A 27,395-nucleotide genomic window follows, 5' to 3' on the forward strand; every position below is an offset into this window, starting at 1 on the left:
ATCCGCGGGGAAGGTCTCCTGCGCAAGGCCCGTTGAAGTCCACGTGAACTGCCCAAGAAGTTCACACATAGGAAGAGCCTGCTGGATGGGGCCAATGGCCCGTCTGGTCCAGCATCCTGTTCGCGGAGTGGCCAGCTAGACAGCACGTGGCGTCCACCGTTTACCTGGCTGCAGAGACAGAAATAATGTGGAAAGTTTTAATTTATTCCAGACAGAGCGTTGGAAACCTGAAGTCCCATTTGCCTCCCGATACAAACATTTAAATCTCCTCGGCTCTAATGGATTCCCTTCCCCATGAAAAGGCGCAGCTGGTCGGTACACATATACCAAACCCTGTAGAAAAAGGGGTGGAGTGGGGCGCGTTTAAGTCAATGCATTGCAAGCGAGTTCAATTCTTCCAGAATCATATCCCGAACTTGTGAGATCCAGGGGACGTTGATCTCTATGGAAACATCAACTTGCAAGTTCAACAAAACACCGTAGGATTGCAACTTAACTGCGCAGTAAATTCCAGTAACTTCCTGGAGACTTACGTCGCAATCCTATGCATAGCTACTCAGTATTAAGTCCTGCTGAGTACGACGAGACTGTCTGTGGATAGGACAGTAGTTTTACGCTTTGGTAAGTGCATTTAGGATTGCTGTCTGTGACTCATGCATTGGGAATTCGGCTGATAAGCTGTCTTGCTCCTCTGGAAACTTTTTTAAAAAAACACCCCCCAAAAAGCCACATCACCCTGTCAGTTTGGAAGAGGAGGAGGGCGGGAACTCAGAGGCGCCTCTTGGGCGGTCAAGAGATGGAGGCAAAAAGTCATCTCTGCTATGGGACTCGGTGTTTTGATTCTGGCGGAAGAAAGACGAGCTGACTGCCGTCAAGACTAGGGCAATTCTGCACAAGACAGGCTTTAAATGTTAGGCAACCCCTTCCTTTCAGCTTAGGCAACAAGCTCTCGCTCGGGGTCTCTTTCTCTCTTCAAAGGCTTTCCCCTAAATTCTACTGGGCAAGAGAACCAAGTGTAGACCTCACATTTGGGGAGGCTTGAGCTGCAATCGTATGCACGCGCAGTAGGGCCTGCTTCAGAGTAGATATGTAATGCAATGCATAGGGATTTCTTGGTAAAAGCCCTCCAGTCTCACGACTATCAGAGTCCGGACAGGGACCCAAATCTAGTACAGCCCCGGCAGACAACCTCAGGATTCTGGCTAAATATAAGCCTCCAAGCCTCTCTAGACACTTCTCAGGCCACACACGCTGTTTGGGTCACACTTGTTTTTCCCTGCTGCATCTCACCAGCAGCAGAGACAGCCCTGCTCCAAGGCTCCTTGAGTGTTTTGGCCTGGCTGGAATGTGTCCTTGAACTGTGATAAAGCCTCTTGTTTACTTGGATGGAGAGAGGTGTTTGTAAAACACACACACAGAGAGAGATAGACTTTTGCATGGCTGGAATGTAGTCTGTTGTACATCTGTTGCCCCACCCACTTTGCCTCTGGCCCCACCCACTGCTGGCAGGTACCTCCTCCCAAGCATGAGGCAATGCAGCCAGTGGATTCCATGCCCCTGCCATATAGTATGCCCCAAACTCATCAGCAACAATGCAATCTTTTACATTTCTATGCAGAAGGAAATCCCACTGAATTCAGTAGAACTTACTCCCAGGCAAGGGGTAGTAGGATTGCACCATCTGGGTGCCAGGTGGTTGCTGTAGACAGCAGAAATGCCATAGTCCTTGCTCTGAGGTTAAGAGACTGAAGAGTGCTCAGGAGTAGGTGAATGGAGTGTGGGGCAGAGGAAATTGGGACCTATAGACATAACACTGCCCAGAAGTGATCATGGAAACTATATATAAGGGGGGTGGGGGGTGGTAAGGGAACAGAGAAGTCTCCAAACTTTCATCAAACCACAGTATTCAAGGTTCTTCCTCAATGTGGCATAAACCTAGTATATATAAGTTTGTTGGTCTGCAGAGAGATGTGATACAGAAGTTGTTCAGGAAAGTCTTTCTTCAAGGGATTGCTCCTGAGAACTTAGAGCAGAAAACAGACACAGATGTATTAGTGGAAAAGAAGAGGATACTCTTGACATATGGGTTAAGGAGCTGGGAATCACAAGGGGGGAGCACTCTTGTGCTCATGGTTCTGCTTGATGGTTCCCCATAGGCATCTAGTTGGCCACTGTGAGGACAGGTTGGTGGACTAGATGAGCTTTTGGCCTGATCTAGCAGAGTTCTTCTTCTGTTCTTATGACTGAAGTCTCAGGGACAGACACCCATGGGTGAAAGGAGGGCAAGGAAGCATGGCAGTGGGAGGGATTTGGGAGAAATTTATAGAGGGAGGGAGGTTGCAAGAAGACCTCAGATAAAAAGGTAAAGGTAAAGGAGAGGTGGAGTGTTTGCTATTAGTTATAGCAGGATAGTCAACATGGTGCCCTCCATATGTTATTGGACTCCACTTCCCATCATCTTTGACCACTAGCTATGCTGACTGGGGCTGATAGAGTTGGATTCTAACAGTGTCTAAAAGACACTGTGTTGGCTACCCAAATGCTATGCTTCTAAGCATGTTTAAAGCTGTAGTCTGTACTTACTTACCCAGAGTAGGACTCAGACTCAGCATTAGCCATTGGATTTGAAGCAGTCTTACTCCTGTTATGAAGCCAAGTGGGAAGAGAAAATTGGTCCTGAGAAATGGCTTAAAGGTAAAAGTAAAGGGACCCCTGACCGTTAGGTCCAGTCGCGGACGACTCTGGGGTTGCGGTGCTCATCTCACTTTATTGGCCGAGGGAGCTGGCATACAACTTTTATTGGCCAAGGGAGCCGGCATACAGCTTCCGGTGAACCAGAGCAGTGCACGGAAACACCGTTTACCTTCCCGCCGGAGCGGTACCTATTTATCTACTTGCACTTCATGCTTTTGAACTGCTAGGTTGGCAGCAGCTGGGACTGAGCAACGGGAGCTCAACCCATTGCGGGAATTCGAACCGCCGACCTTCTGATCGGCAAGCCCAAGGCTCTATGGTTTAACCCACAGCATCACCCACGTCCCAAGAAATGGCTTAGCTGTTTCCTATTCCATCCAGAATTGTTCCTGAATATCCCTACTTCCTCCGAACTCAACATTTCACCCTTCAGCTCACCACTTACTCTACGAAACCCTATTTCAATAAACAAGATCACTGATTTGTTTACAGGGCCATTGTTCTGCCCTTTGGCTTCAGGTTAGCCAAAGGAGACTCTATCTACTGGTTACTCAGCGATATGCTCATCATTTGTACAATTGAACCCAGGAAGAAACATCTTCTTGTTTGTACACCACATCAGAGGGCCTAAGCGATCAAGGGGCCACAGGACAATGTTCTTTACGCCATGTAGGGCAAAGGTCTCCTCCTGGCAAGGAAACGCAACTGGGGAGAACAATAGCGAGGAGAAAGAGGGGAGGGAGTAGCACTAACTCTTAAGCTACAGTTCATACACACTGGTACAAAACAGTAGCTTAGGAGAGGGGCCAACATAATCTTAGAATAAGGAACTCAGTGCTCAGAATCAGTTTCCAAAACTGAGAACTCCCATTCTTGTCACTCAAAAATCCACTCCTGGTTCTCCTCACCCCAACCTTTTTCATCTCAGCCACCTGATTTGGTGGAGAGAGATGATTTGTTGCTGCTGTTCCTTGCTGTTCTACTTCAAATCACAGACTACCAATAGATTCCAATCTACCTTCTGCCTAGGGCCTTTCTGATACATGTACTTAAAGCTCCTTTAGTTCCATGGGACCAAAATGTCACATAGGCAGGGCAGATTCAAAAGAGGAAAGGGCTCCTGCCTCTTTCTGTGTTTTCTTGCAAGCTGGTAGTCTCTCTTCTTCATCACTACATCAGGTGCAGAAGCCCTGTCCATTTTGGCACCTGGCTACCTCAGTCCCACAGCCTTACAGTTCCATTCACAGTGGCAGTCAAATATTTGGATTTAACTCACTTTGATTTCACTCCAGACGTCCTTTTTATTGCCCATTCATTTGTGCTCATGATGGTGAGTTTCCATTTGTTGCATATCCACAACTTCTAAATGAAATCCTGTAACTTTTCATGCCACATATGTTCCCTGGTGTTGTTCCATTTTTGCTGTATTATAAAGCAATAATCTGGTAACATAGGGAAAGCATAACAGAACAAAGACATCAATGGGATGGAGTGTGGACAATCCAGTCAAGATCCTCCACTACTATACTATTCCTGCATTAATGGTATGTTGCAGAATAGACTCATGGAAAAGCCCTAATAGCGATGGGCCGCCCTAGATCCCATGGGTGGTACCTCATTATTAACCTTTCTTTAACTTGAAAGAAAGTGCCAAGAGTTCTAAGGGGGCTTACATCATCAAAGTAAAACGGTTAAAAGTTGCAGTCCCATGAAACTGGGAGGAAGTTGACAGAAATCAGTATTATTTCCGAGTAAGCACTCATGCCCGGAGGGCTGGGCGGCTGACCTCCTTTGTTCACTTATTTGATACTAAATTGGCTTATCAGTGGTACTTACCTGCAGGTAAAGGAGCATAGGATTGGGCTGCAGGGCAGCTAGTCTAAGTAGCTTCCTCTCTGGTATCTCCTTTATTACCTACCGGCTACGCCTTGACGTGAGTGGTCAGCGGGACTTCTCTCCAGTAAACCTGGAAATAAATTTCATTGCAAGAAGATGTGGTGGGTGGGGTACAGCTCTACTTAGATTAAATTGGAAGGGGGGTGAGGCTAGATGTTTGCAATTTTTGTAGGAAAAGGAAATACTTATTGGCATTGGGCAGTGACTGTCAACCTACGATTTAAAACCTGCTGCACTTAATTTGAGGATTGGGGAGGTGAGTGTTTGCAATGATTGGGCATTGCCGATTCATAGTCGATCTATTCAAGTCATCCACTTGAAGTCTGTCAGAGCTAAACCACCAGTCCACCTCCATCGGCTGAAGTGGGGTTGTTCGGTGGATCCCACACAGTGGCCGGCGCGTGGAATGCATTGTAGACAAAAGCGTAGGACAATCCGATCGTGCGCCTGTTTACTTAGTAACAAGACCAGCCGAGTTCAACGCGACTTAGTACACTGGCTTGGGACGGAAGGCTCCGATCTGAGAATAGGTAGCCCTTATCTAAGTTGATTTGTGTCTTTTCACTTTAAGGAGTCTCAGTTCGCTTTAAATCTCTCCCCCCCCCCTCCCCCGTGTGTTTTGAGACTCACTGGTTGGGACAGGAATGGTGCGTGTGTGTTCGGTAAGTGTTCTTGCTCACCCTGTAGGAGGGTGAGGAGGTTCAGCAATCTAATTAGCCGAGTCTTCGTACGGATCTTGAAAAGCGTAAATCTTTCCTGGTTGGTGGAAGATTAACTGTCCCGGCCTACCGGGGGCGACTATTGAGAGTTACATCTGTCTAGTCTGCGTATCAAACCAGACATTTAGCAAGCCAAATCATATGCCCTTAAAATATTTAACTATCACTGGATTAAATGCACCTTTAAAGTCAGTTTGCACAGCTGTGAATAGAAATTAGATTAAAGATTGGACACATATTTCTCCGGACATATATTTCAAATTGGGGTGGGAGGGTTCTGCTAATAAGAATTGTATTTCGAGAGATACTCAGGTATGCATCCGGTATGTCTGTGTGTAGACATTGTGTGTGCCATGCAACGTTAAAGCTGGCGTGAAAAGGTAATAAAACACTCACAAAAACCGCACATTCTTCTTCAGCGATATTCATTTATCGTCAATGAGATAACACAATTTGGGAACAATTCAGAGATTATATACGTACCCGTGTCCAAAGTTTGGAAGTCTTGTATACAGAGCTGGATAAAATATGGTTAAATTTGTTGCCCTGGTGAAACCCCCAGCGGATGGGTGTGTATATCGTGCTAGTGGGAATGCAATGCACAATTAACATTTTTAATCCATTTAACAACCCAATGAAAAGTTCTCCTCGTCCCTCCCCTAATCCTTGCAAGTACGTTTTGTCCTTCCTGAAATAAATTCCCTGTTATTCGCGGATTCTGTTCCTCTGGTTTTTCTTCCCTTTATAATCTGTTAGCTCTTCAAGCTCACTTTGACGTTTTACCTTCCTTTAAGTGCAGACTGTTAAAATGCCGAAGAACCGAAGCTGTAAAACAACAGCAAACAATAACACCGCTAAATTGGGAAGTGTATTTCCAGGAACGTAATCCTAACAGTTTTACAGGCGAGGGACAAAGAGAGACCCAAAACTGAATTCTCTTCGTGCTTTTGGATGCCTGAAGTGTGCCCCGATCCTAAGCGCGTTTCCTCGGAGATAAGCCCCCCCCCCGTGTTCAACGAAGCTAACACCCCCCAAGTGTGTGTACATACAAGCTTTAAAATATAGCGATCTTAGTTTATTGATCCAGTAACCCTAGAAGGAGAGGAGGCGATCTTTCTTTCTTTCCGTCCGCAGGAGCAGGCGAATGCCCGGGAAGATGGAGGAATAGGCAGCCGCTCGCCGCTGCAGAAACATCAAGAAGCCGCCCAAGTCTCTTGGCTTTTTTTCTCCTTCCAGCTTTTAATTCCTTCCCCGACGAAACGTGCTGGGTTCAGCCGAGCCGAGCTCCTGAAGGCAATCAATAGCCCGTCTATATTCATAAAACTTTCAAAACATCCGCTCCTCTTACAGGCCCACTTCTGTCCATCCACACACGCACGCGGCGAGGGGGGGCGTGCCAAGATCTCCCTTCAAACGCTGCCTGCCTACTTTACAGGGAAACCGGGGGGGGGGGCGGAGCGGGGAGCAGTGCGGAAAGAGACGCCCCTCGACGGGAAGGGCGGGGAAAGGAGTCGGGCTTCTTTTTTTGTGGATTGCGATGTGGATTCCTAGCCAGACAGCCCTGTTTGCTCGCACCCGCCTTTGGGGTCAGCCGCTCAAATCTCTAGCCGGCATTTCTAATAGAGTCCTCAAGAGAGAGAGAGAGAGATGCCACAAGTCCAGCCGGTTAATTTATGGCTTTGGGGCTTTAAGACCTGCAACTTGGGAAAGCGATGTTTTCTTCTTTTGAGCCAGCTTTCTTCTCTGGCCTTGCGTATTCTCTCTCTCTCTCTCTCTCTCTCTCTCTCTCTCTCACACACACACACACACACACACACACACACCACGTCGTTTCTCGGTCTTACCTTCCAAGGAGGGCCGCGATACCGTGTTTTGTGTGTGTTTCTTTTGCTTTGATACGTCAGAAACACAACCCCCGGACGTCCAAGGCCCCCTGTGATTTACTGCCTACTCCAAATATAATCTCATTATTATTATTTTCCTTTCTCAGGAAAAAATGAGCCCCCTCCCCGCTTTCCCTCGGGCTTTTATCTTATTAGACGGGGCAGAAGGAAGAGAAGAAATTCCACTCCCTCTCGGGGAGGGATTTAATTCAGGGGTTTTCTGGGATAGGCAAGGGGTACTTTCTCCCCCGATTTCTGGCTGAGCTGAGGAACGCCAGAGGCTCCTGGGAGGGGAGATGTCGCTTGATGCGTGATGTGTTTTTTTGGTGGGAAATAACTAAAGGGTGTTGTGGAGAACGAGGGCATTTTCCCTTTCTGCCTAACGGGGGGGGGCGGCGAAAGTGAGGGGGGAGGCAGAAAATTCCAGTAACTCCCTGGAGGCAGGGAGCTTACCTGGGGATTCAATGGGGCTTACTTCGAAGTAAACGTACGCAGAGGCTCCTCGGTATGGTCGTCCCCTTCTTTCCTCCCCCCCCCCCCTCACACTGCCAAAGCAGAAGCAATTTAAAGGAACTTACTTCCGAGTAGTTCCGTTCGTAGCTCCAGAGATGACCCGATTTTCATCGTCAATCGGCCCGCCCGGAAATGAGATACGAAGTCTGTGGTCACGAAAATATTTTTGAATGCATGGACGGAATCAATTGGCTAAGAAAGGGCGAGATCTCCGTCTGTTATCAAATGCAAGCTGGTAGTCGTTGAGGACAATTGGCTTAATAATTACCATTCGTTTAAACACAAAGGCGCACAAGCACGCACAGACACACACCGAGAAATGCCGCCAGGCTCCTCTCCCGCTCCGGTCGGAAGTGTTGACCCGAGGAGAAGGACGATCGATTGAAAAACCTGGCCTTGGGTCAAGGACCTCGGCATGTTCGAAAGGCCCTTCGGCCCTCGCAAAGGAGGGAACAGGGGTTCCTTGGGCCTTGCAGGAAATTCCTTATTTTGAGGGACTCCGTGGGCTTCTCTCTCTATCTACCCATTCCCAAGAAGTAAGGAGACGGAGACGAATCTATTCCCTTCCCCGCCCCCCCTTTTTTTGGGGGGGGGACATGAAAACAGATTGCTAAGACCTCAGTGTGGTTTAGAGGATGGCAGATAATTTGGGTGGTCTCCAGCTAAATCTTACTTGGATTAAACCCATCGAAATGAATACGCCTAATTTAGTCATGGGTCTACTCTGAGAAAAACTTAGTTGGCTACCACCCTCTGCTTCTGCGGGGTTTCAGTGGAAGTGAACTTCCAAGTCAACCAGCCTGGTGGTGCAGTGGAAAGAGTGCTTGAATCTTGTCCCCATGAAGCTCACAGGGTGACCTGGGGCCAGTCACTCCCTCTCACCCTAACCTACCTCATAGGGTCTTTGTGAGGATAAAAAGGAGGTGAGGGAGAACCAGGAACTCCACCTTGAGCTGCTTGAGAAGAAGGTGCTGTTTGAATGAATAAGGCAAAATGAATATATGTTTGGAGTCGCCTTGGATGCTTTAGGTGAGATTCCTGCATTGCAGAGGTTAGACTAGATGACAATTCCAGCTCTACGATTCTAGGATTCTGTAAGTGAATTCAGGTGCACAGGCTCTTCCCAGTCCTCTTCGCCCTTCCCTTCCCTCTCTCTTCTCTACAGTCTCCATGGGGTGGGGGCCTTTTGTAGACTTGAGGGATCTAGTGTAACGCCCCCTGCCCCCCAAAAGGAGAAAAGGGGGAGGGGCGGAAAGAGGGGGAAAGTTAATGTGCAGCTCCTGGCAACCATAAATTAAACGCATTATCTGGTATCTACGTTTTGAAACCGGGAAAACAAAGGCGCATTTGTGTGTTCTACCTATTGGTAAGGTTACAGCAGGGCGGGGGGGGGGGGGAGGAAGAGAGACAGAGACTTGGGGAACAAGTGGGAGGGAGAAGAGAGTCGCCAGTAGCTTAACTCCTGCGATGCGCACCTAAGGAACCCTTTCCACTCTTTTTAAACCATCTCTCCTCTCCTTCTCTAACTGCTGCTGCCCGCTCCGGGATTATAGTTTTGCTTACCCCCCACCCGCAGACTTGCAAAACTATAATCCCGTATCGTTTGGCGAACAAGCAGTTTGAGAATGAATGGGTCAATATCTCTACGCGCCCAACACAAAGAGCGCGACCTTTCCCCCTCGGCTACAGATTGCAGGACAAGCCTTCTGAAAGGAGGTGCTCCAGAACCAGCGACCCTCTCCCGGATTCCTCTGGCGGAGCTCGACGCGAGGCGCGGCGGCGCTTTTAGACACAGCAGGCTCTGGTTTCTCGGTTTCTGCTGGAGGAGTGGGGGGTGATTCGTACAGGTTTAAGGAAATAATTTCTGTTGGTTTTTGTTTTTTAACCCTCAGAAAGGAACAGATGAGAGAGAGAGCGGTAGGAGCAGACAATGGAGAAACAGATAAGAAGATAACCTGGCCCCGTTTTATTGATTCAGTTGTTATTATTCGGCACAAATAAGGCAAAGTTAAACAAAGTTTAAGTCCCAGTGATTTCACTTGGATTTAAGAGCATCGTTTAGAACTCTCCAGGAGAAGCTCTGAAGAGCAGTTGCCGGCCAGTACTGGCGCTGCTGAGGGAGGCAGAGCAATGGTCTGTCTCAGCATTCGGCAGCCACCTACGTACGTCCTTAAGTCAACAGGACTCTGAACAGAGGTGGATCGCGTTGGTGATCAGTTAGGTTAGGGCAATAACAGCAGAACCAGCTTTTTGGGAGGAGAACGATCACCTTATGGGTGCGAGCCTTGTAGAGATTGAACTTCCCACCCCCTTCCTACCTTCTTTTACACCGCCATCGACATATTTGGGCTGCAGTCCTGTGCACAGCTCCATTTAACTCAGCTGGGCTTCCGTCTGAGTAGGCATACATAGGACTGCACCGACAAGACTAAAAATGAAAGGCGTAGAAGAAGTATTTGCTAGTAACAATGGACTTTTGTGGTTGTATAAGAGCGAGGTGAGCAGGAAGGTTTCCTCCGCGCACACCGGAAGGGAGGCTGGAGATCAGCAGCCGGACAATATGTGGGAATATCCCTCGATGCGCTTGAACGGATTAAAAAAAAAATCCAGACCAAACTGTATGCAGTATATTTTACTCCCATGAAAGAAAACACATTTTTTTCCAATGTTGTCAGAAAAGGAAAACACTATTATACGAAATGTTATACACAGGGTATGTTTACATTGCAGTTTCAGCGTCGCCATTGCATCCACCAGAGGTACTATTCTAAAACCGATATTCACACAATGGGACTTCTTCTTCTTCTTTTTTAATAATAATAATTAATAATATGTTAGAAACATACAGTCTCGCATTTAGTATATACATTCCCTTGCTCGCAAGCGGAAAAAAAGAAAAAGAAAAGAAATCCCTAATGTCTTGTGTAACATGCTTTATTTTAAAGCCTAACTTTTAAAAACACTGTGGATATTTACTAAGAACTGCTTTTATAAAATTAATTTGACATTTCGATATATATATACATCCTTTCCCGTCATTTTTTTAATTTTAATGTTAACAATGCTAAACATAAAAAATAACAAGCTTATAGGAACATTAAAATGTCATAGTATAGCGATTCAAACGTTTGTCCGTATTTTATATATATTTATAATATATGTCCTTGTAGATGTTGGAAATACTTTTTTCTTCTTCAGTGAAAGGTAGCAGGAGAATATCCTTTGAAAACAAAGGGACTCGCTAGTTTCAGTGGTATCTCTTGTGCCTCTCCCTAACCCTTCTCTTTCTGGTTTACATTTTGTCTCAATTCCGAAGTCACTCCGCTGTTTCCATCTCCCGTTCCATTAGTGCCCATTTACTTTGGATTCGAACGTTCAAGTCCTTTGATTGCGGCAGCGAGGCCTCCTCCCTCGTCCATTCAGAATTGTGCGCCTGCTTGTTCCTGTGTCTCTGGGTTTTGTTTTCTTTAAATGGGTGGGGGGGAGTTGTTTGTTTTCTGAACGCAACCACAACAACAACAAAACAAGGGACGAAAGGCGGCAGGCCTCCCTGTCTCTCTCTCTCACACGGGCCTGTCCACGGCGTACTGGCAGGCGCTCAGATTGGAGGCCGGGTTCTGGACGCTGGCGTAGCCGAAGCTGGAGTGCTGCTTAGCTTTGAGTCTCAGGCTCGCCAGGCTAGAGTTACACGTGTCCCGGTAAACGTAAGGAGGGGTCGGCGGGGCGTACGGGCAGGCGGGTGTGGGCACGGCCGAGTTGAGGGAGGGGTTGCTCAGGTTGTTCAAGTTGTTCAGGCTGTTGAGGCCGGAGCCGGGCACGCCGGTGACCGCAGATGGCACCATGCTGGAAGACATGCTCATGGACGAGATGGAGTTGGGCGGCGAGAACATGCTCTGCGACGAGAGCGGGTTGACGTTCATGGAGTTGAAGAAGGGGAAGCTCTTGGTGGAGAGCGACGCCGACGTCAGGCCCTTGGCGGCCCAGTTGTTGTAGGAATAGCCCGGGTACATGTCGTCGTAAGGCTGCATCAGCCCGTTGAACTGCGGCCCGAAGCCGTTCTTGCACAGCTCCGCCTGCTGATTCCGCTCGCGTTTCCGCCACTTGGCCCGGCGGTTCTTGAACCAAACCTGCAATGGAGGGGAGCGACGGGTGAACGGGAAGGGGGGGGGCAACAAAACAAGGAGAAGGGGGGGAGAGAAAGCAGGTCACTGTAGGGAAGGCAAAGCAGACCCGAGCGCCGCGCAAGCATCTTCAGAACTTTGAGGAGGACACCAATAATGTCCTCCTCCTGGAGCCCTGGGGCTCTAGCAACTTTGGGGTACAGCATGAAGGGTAGAGGGAAGTCTAGAACCCAAGAAGAGCCTGCTGTTGGCTCTTAACACACACACCCCCAAACACACACTACTGCTGGGGAGTCGTGAAGCACTTTCCACGTACAAACTCACGCTGAACCATAAAGGGACGGTTTTGAAACAAAGCTGCAAAACAAAGCTGCAAAACCTCCAAGCCTGCTGTCTTGAAAAGTAATAACGCCATCAGACACAATTTGGGCGGAGAAAATACGTTGAGGATGGGAGCCTGCAGAAGATGTTTATCTTCCAGAAATCTAACATGGGGGAGGGAGCACCCACAAAATGCACTTATGTCTCAACCTGCCCCGCCCCATGTTTTTCTCCCTTCCTGATGCTGCCACTGCAAATCATTGGAGCCTCGTTTACGATCCTATGGCTTCTTCTGTACTCTTACAGAGATTAGTTGGAAGTCATTGGGAATTGCTTCCCAGTTCCCAGAAAACACGTATAGGGGCCGACCTTGTGGCTGCCAGTCCAAGTTTATTGACTTGGGAATCATCTCTATTGACCCTCGGTGCCACGTACTTTCCGGTCAGCGTGCATCGCATCGGGGTCTACGGGTGGAACCCAGAGCCGCTCAGAGGGACTTGCGCCCAGAAAACGTGCGCAGGATCCTCAGGTCTACATTCTTGCTTGGGTCCCTCTTAAATCGGCGATACTAACTCCCGAGTAAATCTGTTAAGGCTGGGGCACCAGAAACCGAAGCAGAAGCCGGTCTTAAGAGCATTCCCCCCCCCCGTTCTTTCTTAGCACGTTTTACAGCCTGATAAAGCAATTTACAGTGGCTGTGGGAGAATATTTGATCCCGCACGCACTGGATCTACGCAATAGATCCCCGTTGTTTCTCTTTAGAGCGCCGGCCTCATTCCTTTCAGAGGGACGAAAACCGCCTAACTGGGCCCTGGCTGAAGCTGCTTTTGAATATCTCCACCTATATATGACAAAATATCTCTTGTAGTGCAAATGCTCGCGTCATTCATCACAGGCTTTGACACCCGGCCAAGGAAACGTCCTATATATTATCTATCTGCCGCTTTGGTTTCTGCTCGCTTGTAGGTGGAATCCTTCATTCGGTTCGCACTCCATTCATTTTGTTGTTCAGGGAGATCGCGAACAAAGGGGATGGGCTCCTTGCCCCTCCTCCACCTTTCAGTTTCCCCCTCCCTCGATTTACCACAAAGAAAGAAAACACTGAGTTTGCACGAGAATCCAACTTTTAACAACCTCAGCCCTCTTTCCCAAACCGAGGAACAGAATGCATTTTTAATCCCATCGATATCTCCTCTCTAGAAACAAGACGTAGGAACAATAATAATATTTTTGAAATAAAAATAACTGGGCAAGCCGTCATAAATCTTTACCTCAACAGCTTGTTAAAGGGACCAGTCCCTTTCATGTGCTAATCGCCAGTAAAGCCAAACCACGTCCGCCCCATCTTGTCCTATGCTCGTTTGGCAAAGTTGCCCTTTTCACTACGTGCTAAAGGGCAACAGCCTCCGCCGCGCAGACAATGGCGAAGGCGTGTGTCTCGCTCCAATCCACATCCCGCCGCCTGATTTGCCAGTCGGCCGCCTGCAAAGTTATTATGTGGATTCGAACCGTCGCGGGGCTCTCCCCGTTCTGTTTACACAGCCCGTGTTTTACGTTGCAAATCTCCCTTTCGACTGCACCGTTCGCTCGCAGACGCCTAATAAAACCCAATACCCAGCGCCCGCGAATACCACCACTTTCCCCCAAACATAACACGCTACATTCCCCAAAGCACATGCACGGCCGTCTCCAGGTTTCAATGAAGTGGGGGAAATAAACCTGTAAATGGGGGAGGGGAGCTGTTCACCTCTCCACTGCCAGCGTTTTCAAAGTCATATTTTTAAAACGTTACAGGCCAGCACATTTGCAGGAGTGACTTGAGGGCAAGCTGACACTCCCCGCCCCCCCCCCCCCGCCAAACACAAAAGCGCAAGCTTCTTATAGAAAAAGAGCCAGTTTTTCTACAATCGCATTTCCACATAAACTGACCTAGCTGCATCTCTTCCCCCTTAGAGACTGCTCTCCTATGCATCCTTACTGGGGAGCAGGCCACTGCGAGTTCTTCCCCAGTAAAACCACGGTTTGCAGAGAATTGCAAACCCCTCTAAACCCAACTGCTTTGCCCGCTCAGTTACTTAGAACACCCACACACACCATGTAGGTAGCTTTGTTGATTTATTACAAAAAAATCAATAAATCTCAAAGCCACGGTATGGTAAAAACCTTAATTAGGCCTAACCAAAATGTCACAAAGTCGTGAGTGCGCTTACTTGCTTAGAAGTAAGTGCGGCAGATTTCAATAAAATTAAGCTCCTTTTGTTTTCTAGAGGGGAGGACTCTAAAGATAGGGCAGGAGGCTCCATCGGCTTAAATCTAGACATTTTCGTTTAAATGCGCGGCTATTGAATAGACACCCAGCCTGAATTGAGTCAACAGCCAACACAACCAGATTCCTCTGTGTCCCTTTAGATTTTTTTTTAATTACTCCTTGTTTATTTCCACTAAGCAGCTGAGCCCAAACTCTACAGACTCCCATATTTTTTAATTAAAATCTCTGGGATTTGTTTATTTCCAAAGCATTGTAGCAAAAACTGATTCCTCCAATGAATGCAACATTTCGCATTTCGCATTGGTCTAATCCAAGACCCCAATTTAAATTTTAGTTTATATATAAAGCATTATTATTTTTGCGCTGTTTACACCCAAGTCCTAATCGCATTTACTTGAGAATACGAAACAGAGATATGAACGGGACCTACACTAACTTAGGTACCAGGCGGTTTTTATTTTTTAAAAACGCTCTGATTCCCTACACACTTTCTTGGGAGTAAGTCTTGTTGACTACAAATGTCGTTATTCCACGTAACATTTGTATGGGAAGGCTTCCACACTTCTAACCAAAACAAACATGGTTTACATTTGAGAAGGAGGCGGCCTTATTTTCTGTTTTATGTATTTATTTGTTGTTGCTTTTTAAAGAGAGTAAGCAACACGCTGAACATCCCCGCTCCTAGTTTCATGGATTGCGCTGGGACTTTCTTTAATCTCCTCAAATCTCCTGACCTCATAGCAATCCTAACGGGATTACTCTAAACTAATTTAGCCACCAATTGCAGTTCTAAAGCTCTTTGCAAGCCGGCTAGGAGGGGGCTATGCCAAACTCGAAAGGTTTTAAAGGCCCACCGAGTTGCAACTTACTATCCCTACAGAGCGAAGCTTGTATGAGGACACCAGCGCTGCCTCCCTTTTCATGGGACTTTCTTCCATAAATACAGACTTGGGGCTGTGATCTGGGTTTCTCCCCACTTTGATTTCCCGGAGACGGGACTGCACGATTCTGCTGCGTTTTAGCACTCTGATCGATCCATCAATCTTGGCAAGAAAGGGGTGGCGTGGGTGGGGAGAAAGCCACCGTTGTTGTGAAACCTGAGGGTGCTTGGGGCGAGCGAGGGGTGGGGAGAGAGATGGAAGAATGCAAGGAAGGGCAAGTTTTGGGTGCCTTCGATGGAGTCAGAGGCCTCGTGTGTTGCGCATCTCGGGCTGCTGCGCACACGTCGGAGCCTGCCCCGGGAAGCTTTCTTGGCGGCGCTTCCCATAAAGTACACATCCAGTTCAGAACACGCCGCACAGCCATCCATCATATTCGGAGAAGATGGCAGCCTGCCTCGGCCCGAGAGGGAAGCAGAGAGGCGCTGCCTGGGCCAAAGCCCGCCTCGAAAAGGAGGCCAAATCGAAAGTGGCGCCTTCCCTGCGCCAGCCAAGCTACTCAGGTTCGTTCGCCTCGGCTGCTGCCTCTTCCAAAGGGCCCCAACATACCCATATTCACGCACACAGAACAAAGCAGATCTCTCGGGGCTCCCCTTACCCTGACTCTGGCCTCGGTGAGGTTGGTCCAGACGGCGATCTCCTCCCGAGTCGACATGTCCGGGTAGCGGTTCCTTTGGAAAGTGGCCTCGAGCTCCTGGAGCTGCTGGCTGGTGAAGTGCGTCCGCTGCCGCCGCTGCCGCTTCTTCTTGGACGGATCCTCGGCGCCCGCGTCCTCATTCTTGCTGGGCTGGCTTTTGTCTTTTTCTGCAAAGGAAAAGGCAGTCGCGGGTCAACACGCTGGCGCGGATTGGGATTCGGGGGGCGGGGAGAAAAAGGGCGGGCGGAGGGAGAAGGAGATCAGCCCAAGCGCTCCGCGGCCCCGCTGAACCGGTCCGCGGCCCGCAGTCGGCGCTCTTCCCAAGGCGGTTGAGCCGAAGTAGCCGTGGGGGGGGGGGGGACGGGTCGTTGCGAACCGGCTGAGAATCACGCGGTTCTAAGCGCAATTGTTTTGAAGCCAGTCGGCCTAATCGGAACTCAGGGTATCTACTTCCATAAATTTTATTTTATTTTATTTAAAGATCGAGGGGTGAACAAGCCCAATCCAAAAGCTGCTCTCCTAAAACTGTAATACAAATAAGTAGTTTCTTTGGAAGCAATGAGGTTTGCGCTGAAATAAACGCGCTTAGGATCCGAATGAAACACACACACACACCAGATAAAGAGGAAAACCCAAGGCCATCAATTGAAAAGTAACTGTGCTTCGGACTGAAAAGTCAGGCTGTGTCCTTCAGCGCTATTGAAAACGTTGCCACTTATATCCCAGGAGTTAGGTTTCAGAATGTATATCGACTTCAATCCAAGTGCTTCCTTTTAAAAGTGTGCACCAATACGAGATTAATACAGCAAATCTGAAGGCCACCTTCTTACGCACACGGAAGTTCTTCCGTGATGTCACGGAAAGCTTTCCCCCCTCACACCACAAGAAGTATGGGACTGTGATTCAGGATTGCCCTAAATTAATTCCAATTGAGCGTTACACCTAGATGCAATCGTTATATGTAACAGGTATAAATACCTCTTGCACTGACAGTACACGCTGTGCAGCTGCAGACTTCGTGTATATTGCATCTGTATCAATACAGCTGTCTGCACATGCACATCCTTAAAATCGAACACGGCTCTACATTTACTGAGGCTCTCCTCCGAAATACCTACAAAGATTGCAGCAATACTGGTGTGCTATGCTACATCGTTCTCCTGTATCTTGACAAGGCCACTCTGGTGCTGATTCACGGATCAAGCATCCAGAAATTATGCTACAATAATGTGTCCTAAATCGGTGAGTCGGTCTAACTTCCACTTACATTGCATGGTATTCGGCCAAGTTTTACTCTGAGTAGATCTATTGAAATCAATGGCCCAAACAAAGGCATGTTCATTCATTAAAGTGGGTCTGCTCGCAGTAAAACTTAGTTTAATGCCACCCATTGAAGTTAATGAGAGTGTGAAGTGTCTTTAAAGATGGAACATATTTTCAGAAATAAAGGTGTTTATCTCAAAGTTGTTGGGATTGCCCCCATTAAGTCCAGTGAAGACCCCTACATTCTCGCTCATGGTGATAGTTGCAGTCTCTGTAGCACATACGACTGCAATTCCTGGGCATGTTTTCATTAAGGCAAATATCATTTATTTTAATCGGACACGTTTACTTCCGAGTAAACATGGGTAGGATCGGTTTGGATGAATTGTCATTGCATCCTCGGTCAACACTTAAATTGAAGTAGCGGATCCTCCAGGCTCCACTCAGTTTAACAGAATAGTCCACAACAGGTAAGTGTACCTCGGATTGCAATCAAACAGTCCAATCCTAAACACGCTTACTCACAAGCAAGTCCCCGTGTATTCAGCTAGGACTGGCTGGTTGAAGTGCGCCCCTGAAGAAGCAGTTTAACAAACCCATGCACGTTTACTCAGAAGTAACTCCCATTGATTCGAGTCGAACTTACTCCCAAGCAAGCGTGCAAAGGATCCTTTGACACCACGATCCTATGCATATTTCATCGGAATCCAATCCTACTACATTCAATAAGACTCACTGGAAGGAAACCACCATGGATAGATGGAAATCCATGGGCAAATCTGAGCTCTCTTTTCCCCCAGGATCCTACAGGGTTCCTATACAGTACCTTTATTGGAGTTAAATTTCACCTAGAGCTTCGACTACATTTGTATTAGATGCAGTAAATGCTGTTTTATAGAGAGCCCGCTTGTTTGTTTTTAAATACATGTCAGAGTGACAGGGTCAATCACCGCTCTTTTACTGAGATGGTCTGGCTAAATCACGACGGAGACTGCATTCCAGTTACAAGCCCGGGTCCTGCTGCCTTTCCTGCTAGGTTTCTATCTCTCAGTGGCAAATGCCTGGATTTGCCGGGCGTGTGTGCAACTCTTCTACCTCCCCGCGCACCCGCTGTTTCCCGACAGAAAAGGAGAAACCAAATGTCTCCCAGAATCTAGCTACAAAGGCAGTGCCATCTGCAATTATAGTTCCATTCCCTTCTCCTTCTAATCCCTCACTATGCGTCCCCAGCACAGGACTGGGACACCGGTTTAATCCCCCAAGACTCTGTATTGATAATCAGAATAATGAGATGGTGGGGCGAGGAAAAGAGAAGCAGCGTGGAGCCGGCGGAGAACCCTTACCTGCGGCCTCGGGGCTAGAGGTGTCGGAGATGGTGTGCACCTCCAGCCGGTGCTTGGCAGAATCCAAGGCCGAGCGCGGCTGGCCGGGGGTCAGGGCTGAAGCCATGACCAGGGCCGGCTGGTGGTGGTGGTGGTGGTGGTGGCAGGAGGAGGAGGAAGAGGCGGAGGAGGAGGTGGAGGAAGCGGAGGAAGGGGAGGTGGAGCAGCACAGTTTATTCCCGGCTACCAGCCGCTCCAGTCTCAGCGGCTCTTTCAGGCAGTTCATCGGGCTGCGGGAGCCAGCCCGAGCTGCCGGGGGCTGCACACTGGGTGTGGATGTGCGCGCTACGTGTGTGGACAGAGGCGCAGCCCTCGGCGCGGGAGACGCGGCCGGAGAAGCTCCTCCGCCGCCTCCTTGTCAGTTTCACTGTGTCAGTTTCACTTCTCCCGCAGCAGGCAGCCCTGCTCGGCTCTCAAGGCGACGCTGCTGCCCCCCCGCAGTCGCTGCCCTCCTCCTCCACCTCCTCCCGACGGGCGGCCGCCCCGTCGCATGAGCCTCTGCGGGCGAAAGCAGGAGAAACCCCGAAGAAGAGCGAAGGCACCCTCCGCCGTAGACTCCCGCGGCGGACCGCGCCGACCATGAATAAATCACCAGGCTGCCGACGGACTCGCGGGCCGGGCCAGAGTGACAGGCGCAGGTCGACTGTATTAGATCCAAGGCGTGGGCGGCTGCTGCAAGAGCAAGAACCTCGACGGTCAGCTTTGCCTAGCTGCGCAAGCCCCTCTCGGTCGCTGCACGTCTCCCCTCGCTCCGGTCTACCCAGCCCAGGCGAGCGACGGACCCCGAGCAGCTCAGCAGCTTCCCTGTTTGCCTAACAACTTAAACCCAGAGGCGGCCTTCCCGGGGCGATGATATCACCCGGCCCCCTTCTCTGCCCTCCCTCCTGCCTCCCCCGCGTCCTAGACTCGCCGCTGAGACTCGGAGTGACGCGCGCCGCGGCCAATCAGGAGGCGCTACGCCCTGGCGAAGGCTATAATAAGACCACCCTATCAGAAACTTAGGGCAGGGCTAAATTAAAAGTCTTGCTCTCTTGTCTCCCCCCCCCTCCCCTACCGCTCTTCCAGTCAGGTCTACTCTCAAAGGCTTGCATTGCAAGGGAGCAAAGTGGGGAGTTAGAAAATAAGAACGGGGAAAGTCATCTCTGATGAAAGCAATATTATTATGATTATTCACAAACACAATTTTATTCTGATTGCGTTTGCAATTTGCAGAACGCTTTCCAACTCTTACTTTTTTAAAACATCAGGAGACAGCTAGATGTGCCCCGAAAATAACTTTTATAAAATGACTAGGAAACCGACACCTAACTCTCCGGGAGAGACAGTTTTTGCTGCATTGAGAAGACTCTTTCTCCAGCCTCGGAAGCTTCGTTTCAACGACTCAGAAAATAAATCGCACTTTAAGGAGAAAATCTTAAAAAATAAATGCGCCACCAAGCCAATGGCAAGCCTTAAAAGCAGACTTGCCGGCTGGAAGGGTGAGGAAAGCCCATCTCTTAAGACGGCAAGCGTCTGAACGGCTCGCAGTCACGAATGAAAAAGTACTCGGGAAATATGCCATGTTCACTGACACAAAACACGATCGTTTAAAATTGCCATTTTGGAAAACGTGAATGACTACTAGTCCAAAGTAAGATATATATCGAGAGACGGCCAGTTTTTCAATTGTCTATACATACCACCCACAGAATTTGAAAGGGCGATATATAAACGTAATAAAAATATATACATGAATGCAAATTTTCATTCAAATTCAATACTTTTTATTTTTTTAAAAAAAATCAAAGAACCCATTAACCCATATTTCTATTTCATATTTTGTAACTCAGTCCTAAACATATTAATTTGCAAAGCAATTATTGGGGAAAAGTTGGGAGAAAGTCCCGTGTGAAGTCCAACGTGCAATAACATCGCGCGGTCGGTCCCATCATTTTCTTTATTTTCAGTTAAAATAACCCCCCAAATTAATTTATCATCCGGTTATTTTAATATGCCAATATAACGTCATCCATACATTTCTTCAAACGCTATTGGGGGGGGGGGACGGACTGGAGAAGACGACCCTATATATATATAATTTAAACAATGTAAATTATGTTAAGTGAAAACCATATAAATAGACTATAGGATCGATATGCTAGGTTAAATTTAATCCTTGTTTAAACTCTGATTTCAGGCACTAACAGAACCCCACCACAAGTCTCACGGTGGATTCCTTTGGAACGTAACCCCCAGGTAAGCGCTATTTAAAACAGTGGGAGCCCCTTCCCAATAAATGTCTTCAGAATTCATTCTTTACTATCGCATCCCCAATAAGGAAAACTTCCGTTCCTTCTCTCTCCCGGAATTATTTCCCCCACACGCACAATGTCACATTTTTGCCATGACGATAAAAGGACTTTGATATATTCTTACGCACAAGAATATATGTCTATCCATCTATCTGTATTAGAGCGAGAGAGAAAGTTAGGTTAATTAAGACAATGCAGTTCAAAAAATGCCCTTATATGAGCTTCCTATCGCGCTCTGCATGCGGGATTTGCTAATATCCTTCGGGTTTGGTTTTTTTAAAGTGTGGCAATATAGTACAATCTTTGCTGGATCGAAAACAGAATCGTTGGAAACAGAATTTTTCTTAACCAAGCTGGGGGGGATCCTTTGCTCGGCCAGAATGCCCATTTAGATCAGAGATTCCCGAGAGAGGACGGAGGCTGTTATACCGACACAGGAAGTTAGAAGATGATAGAAAACACATCCGATCTAGTGGATCCCTCAGTGTTACGCACTTTCCCAAATTTCTCCCTAGCCCCAAGAATCATCTAAGCACTGCATACATACAACAGATCACAATCTTGCGCTCCCACATTCGTTAATACGAAATAACTACCTCTCTTGACTCCATATTCGCAGTTATCAACTCTGATTACTCCCGAGTAGAAGTACTCCTTTGCCATGGTTTAATTTTCCTGAGGGCCACGGCGAAGTTGAAGCTTCCATATGGTATCGCTAAAACCCGCCTTAGCTCATCTCAGAAGGCTTTTGGACAAGCTAAGGCGCACTTGGTCCAAATGCCTCCATTCTCCAAGTTGTGGAGATAAAAAGCACCCAGCTTGGCTGAGAGGGGGACTCTGCAAACCATTCCCAATATCACCACCACCCTCCTCCAGACTAATGGTGGTCCTCTGGATTCTCTGCCTCCATCTCATCCCTCCTCATTTCGCTTCGAGACCGCTAAACTAGTCTGCGTATTGTTTTAGCAGTCTGTTGGTAAAGAAGGTCAAATTAATTTACATTCTGCTCATTATCCCGGTGTTTAAATGACGTGGTTTATCCCTGCGATTTGACAAAGGCGCTCCCTCTCTGTCTCTCCCCTCCACCGCTTTCCTTAGACCCCACTGCGTTTCGATGGAGACAATATTCTTACATTTGTAGTGGATTTTAATCTGATAAGACTCTAATTTCCTTAAGTCTTTTAAATAGGGGTTTTTAAACGATTCTAGCCGTTTTCTTATTGAATTTCCTCTAATTCCCCCAAGATCATAAAGTATATGTGTAAAGTAAATAGTTTTTCCCACAGCACCGGCAGCAGATGACCTATAAGTAAGTCAATAAGAATCCAGCGCCTTTCTGCACAATTTGTTTACTAATCATATCCCGGTTTCTGCTTAACCTCCCGGGGGCGACTGGGGGGTTCACACTCCACGCAAATCCCCTGAGGCCCTTCTGAATCAATGGAAGCCGTTGCAGGAGGCAACCAGCCACTCCAGGCGCGGCGAGCGAGGATGGGAACGCGAGATCCGCCCTGGGAGACAGGGCGGAAGCTTCCTCCACCTTCGCTGCAAAGCAAGCTGGACGGGATTGGGGAGAGAGATGGCCTGGAATGTCTGTTCCCATATAGACAAGATCAGCACTTTGATCCCGTTTCAAGAAATTCGGAATGCTACCCCCCCCCCAAAGCGGATTACAGCCCCTCCTTCCCCTCTCGACAAGATCCATTTCAAGTGCAGTATGCTATCCATGTCTACCTGTCAGTAAGTGGGGCTTACTCTCAGGAAGAGTTGCTATAGGACTGCAGCCTCTTAACCCGAAAATAGGTTCCGTGTGTAGATGCGCAGTTAAAAAAATGCGTTAGGCGACCATTCACCCGCGTTTTAAGGAAGCAAAAATTATGCACCTTGCTCCTGGACTCCAGAAATCATAAAGATATAAAAACACAAGCGAAGAGTTTGGCTAATGGACCTCAAAGGTCCATAGGATGGCGATTAGGATATGATCAGGTGTTTGGAGTATCTTTTCTATCCGTTGCAATTTCGTATACCACCCTAAACACCTTTGGTTGGCAAGGGAGGTCAAAGGAGAATTTGTGTGCTCGGAGCTAAAGCGAAGAGAAGTGCGTGTATTTTTGTGTAATGTAGAAGACAATGATTAGCCGCATAAAAACAACAAACCAACCCTAAAAAGGAATTGTTAGGAAGCAAATCCCATTGATTTCGATGGAACTGCCTTCCAAGAACCTTCAAGTGCAATCAATGGGAACTTCCAAGTCAATGTGTTTAAAATGGGTCAAAGCGGGATTAACTGTTCTGATAAGCAAACTACAGAATGAGACCTAGGCAGATTGCAATGAACATGTGGGCTCGTGTGTGACTATCTGAGCGTTTCCCTAAATGAAAACTGCCCAGGTTTCGTTTTGCTGGGATAGTTAGGGATGCACCTTCTCCGGGACTTATCATCTGGGAGATTCTTCCATGCTGGGCCTTAAATGCTAGCTCTACTCAAAAGCCTTTGGGGGGGGGTGTTCTGGAAAAGACCGAGAAAATAAATGGGGTGTGTGAATCGATAGGGAATTCATAAGTAACAATATTAAACAGAAACAAAATTAAACATAAAGACTGTAAAAAATATAATGTGTCATAGCGTTTGCATGACTCACAAACCACCCACCGACCAAGGTGAATTACCCTCTCCGAGAATGTACCTGTCATAGCCGCAAACAAAGATGTCTTATGCTGAGTCAGATCATTGCTCCATCCAGACCAGGACTGTTTACTTTCTAGGGTTTCAGGCTTTCACACCACATGCTACCTGAAACCTGGGACTTTCTTCACGTAAGCAGTGCTCTGCCACTGAGGCATTGTCCATCCCCAGCTGTGGACAAGATCTAAAGTGGTACCTCCAAAAGGAACATGAGAAAATTCCTGGTGGATCAGACCACTGGCCCATCTAGTAGGGTAGCACGTTCAGGCCAACCAGATGTCTGCTGGAAGTCTGCAAGCAGGACCTGAGCGCAACAGGACCTTCCCAGCAGCTGATATTCACAACCATCCTGCCTCCGACAGAGGAGACAGAAGATGACCATTGTGGCTCATAGCCACTGGCAACTTTATCCTCCGTGAATTAATAGCCGTTTAAAGCCATCCAAGCTGGTGGCGATCACTACAACTTGTGGGCTGCTCTCTCTAGATAAGGAATCAGGACAAGATCTGCAAGTGCTCATAGGGGCTTCGGTAGGGGAGCTTCCGTAGGGGAGGCTTCTGGAACAGAAAAGTGTGTTTTTCGCGAGAGGTGTGTGGCGCCACTTTCCTTTTATCCAATGCTAGCTCAGGGCCTGTAGGTCGGCAGAGTTTTGTTTTGTAGTTCAGACCGGCCAAAGCCAACCTTTGGTTTTGGAAAGAGAAAGGAGACTAGTCTTACGCTAGAAAGAGCGAAACTGTTCTGATTTCTTAAACTGTTTGTTCATCCGACCAACCCCCAAAAATCAGCACTCTCCCGAGTCCCACACCATTCCTTGGTTGTTTATCGCTCTATTCCTGAGCAGGACGTGAAGGCAGGGGCGGGGGAGGCAGTCTAATATTCGCTAGAACGTATTTCCTGGTGAATGTGCGTAAGATTGCAACCTAAGGCAGGAACAAGGCGGCGTTTTCTTGCGCTACCACCCCCCCCCTCCATAAACTAGGACTTTCTTGCACAAGACCCATCAGACATTGCTCAAGTCCGATTCCTGGCAATGAGCAGAGTTCAGGATAATTTCCCGATGGCCGTTGCGTCGGCTGCAATCCTATACATTCTTACCCTTTTGAGTCAACAAATATAGGGTGAGTGTCTTTAAAGTAGGAACATCTTGTGGCCTTGGATGCAACAATGTCCAGCAGTTGCACGTTGCGCTTAGCAAATGATCCATCCAGTTCTATAAGTTTACCCTCGTTTCTCTTCCAACCCGCCTTTAGCATCGACTGCCATACCCGACTGAATGACTTGACTCTTTAACAGTAAGAAGGAAATGACTACTGCTTGCCAAGTGCAACGCTGACAGTTTTAAATAAATTTGGGGAAACCAGGGTGCGTTCCTTGCTTTGTGGCCAGCGAAGACTCACATCCATCCATCCATCCATCCATCCATCCAAATGACCATTCAAACGCTGAACTCGAAACAGGAGTCTGTTTCGATCTCACCTCTTCATCTGGTGACAATCTTTGCCTTATTAAATTAAATATTCCCTCACCACCGGTTGATAATCAAGGGGTCTGTCTCGCACCCTCTTCCAAGCGCTACATTTTGGGAACCACGTTGTTTCTTGGAAACAAATCTCATACTTTCAGTGATATTTCAATGACACTTCGATTTTCTAGGATACTTATAACCATAGCTAAGTGATAACCAATGATATTCTTAAGCGACTGTGGTTAATAAACCGCACAAGAGACAACGTCCCCTATGTTTTAAAGAAGCAAAAAGCCAATTTAAAAATCCAGAGTAAATTCAGGTATACGAGAGACTTAGCCCCCAGAATCAGCCGATCATTTTGAAGCAGAAGCTACGCTCCAGTAAGGCAAGCATTTGGCCATAAAGGGATGCATAGCTAAACTGAAGTGTTAGGATTTAAACCGGATTAGTTCCATTGATTCGGCTTAAAGTCTAATACTACGTCTTAACCGGTTTGTGGGTTGAGTTCTCTAATAGACAATAGAATTGTCCTGAAATAATTCCTATGGGTTTCCCTATACTTTACGAACGAAGATCGCCAGAAATCAGTAAGCAAAGGTTCCAGTATCAGGATTCTGAGTTGTTGTAGTTCTTAATTGATTAACCAATTAGGAATAGAGTTATGGAATCAAGATATAAGAAGATACAAGAGGAGCCCCGTTGGATCAGAACAAAGGCCTGCTCAGACCACCATTCTCTATCACTCAGCGGCCAGCTGGGTGTTTATAGGACCTGAGCGCCAGAGCCCTCCATTAACCGCTGTTCTTCCCAGCCGTCTTTTCCTGGAGGTGAGATATCATTTAGCCATCGCGACTATAGCAACAGGCATCACTTCAACAGGTTGGAGACGAACACAACGTTTGCACGCGCCTTTGAAAAAACAAGAGAATACCAGAACACCAGGAAGGATCTGCCAGAATCTTTGACGCCATGGGGCCTAAACGCTTCCAGAGCGATTCAGAATTGTCTACAATTGCCCCACCCCGCTCTGCCTCCGTAGAGCCCACTTGAAATCTGAAAAGACTGTAGCGAAGGAGGCGCAAGACGGTACTTCGTTCTCCTTTCTTTCTCTCACCCCTCATTTCCTTGGTCCATTCATACTATCACTGCTACTGGAATTGCTGCTGCTACAACTGGAACAACACCATAAACAAACAAATGGGATAAATATTCTTAACGATAATGCTGAAATGGAATGCGATTTGTTTGTTTGTTACATTTATATCTCGCCCTTCTGACCAAGGGAGGCCACTGCCATCCATGAGAAGAGTTATTAAACAGAATAAATGCCGCTACTACCGTTGCTACTGTTACGACGACAACCACTTGGTGTTAGTTGTTTATTATTATTATTATTATTATTATTATTAGTTGAAATATCTTGGATCAATAAAAGGTTATCATTACTTTGATATTTAGTGGTCATCCCACCCACGCGTTTCCAAACGGCCTTTTTATCTCATAAAAAGCCTGGATAGCTCAGTTGGTTAGACCATGGTGCTGATAACGCCAAGGTTGCAGGTTCGATCCCTGTATGGACCAGCTGCATATTCCTGCATTGCAGGGGGTTGGACTAGATGATCCTCAGGGTCCCTTCCAACTCGACAGTGCTATGTGCTAACAGCCTTGTGAGGTATATCGGACCGATTGGCTCAGAGTTGCCCGATAACCTGCATCTCCACTCTGTGGCTGTAACATTAGCCGCACACAGTGGGTCTCGGAGGCATTGGTTATTGGAGTTCCTCCCCGCCTGATTTCCTGCTTCTCTCGCTCCACAGTCTGTTTAAGAAGAAGCCTTACGTGTGCGCAGCAGCCATGTTCCCCTCTGCCACTCTCAGCATGCCAAATATCCCGCTCTTTGCGCTCAGAAAAGTTATTCACAGATTGGTGGATCTAGCCCTGAGCATCTGAACCCTAAACGGAGTCCATTGACTTCCCTCTGGAACGTGTGTGCACCAACCTGGTGGGACTTGCGGACTTCCTCTTCAGTCTGCCAGAGATGGCTCACATCAACTGTCCAGCATAGTGTCCAACCTTAACACATGGAGGGCGCTGTCGGTATTTTCGAATGGAGTTCAATCACATACCGGCAAATTCTGGCTGCGCAATTAGAGTTGGACCCAAACTCCCCACCCCCCAAAAAGACGGGACTTCCAAAGGAAGCGACGGAGAAATGCACTGGAGAGTGTGGGACAGGCAGCGTGATGTAGTGGTTAGAGTCTCGAACTAGGAGCTGGGAGGCCAATGTTCAAACCCGCAACAACCATGAAACTCA

At 47.7% G+C, this 27,395-nt stretch overlaps 1 protein-coding gene across 4 annotated transcripts in view; it reads right to left on the minus strand.

Annotated features, from left to right (window-relative positions):
• Positions 1-10,322: 10,322 nt before the first annotated feature.
• Positions 10,323-27,395, minus strand: part of PITX2 (paired like homeodomain 2) — a 34,105-nt gene continuing 17,032 nt past the window's right edge. For 3 of the 4 annotated variants that reach the window (XM_083398047.1, XM_083398049.1, XM_083398048.1), the window contains 2 exons: positions 15,953-16,158; positions 10,323-11,832 (listed from right to left, as the gene is read on the minus strand). In XM_083398047.1, coding sequence (XP_083254173.1) covers positions 11,269-11,832; positions 15,953-16,158 — 770 coding nt within the window. In that variant the 3' untranslated portion in view covers positions 10,323-11,268. Of the gene's footprint in view, positions 11,833-15,952; positions 16,159-18,597; positions 18,886-27,395 lie in introns of all 4 variants that reach the window. The other variant, XM_083398050.1, reaches the window with a different exon arrangement.

Source organism: Podarcis tiliguerta (genome assembly GCF_965153285.1).
Source record: "Podarcis tiliguerta genome assembly, chromosome: 9".
Taxonomy (NCBI): domain Eukaryota; kingdom Metazoa; phylum Chordata; class Lepidosauria; order Squamata; family Lacertidae; genus Podarcis; species Podarcis tiliguerta.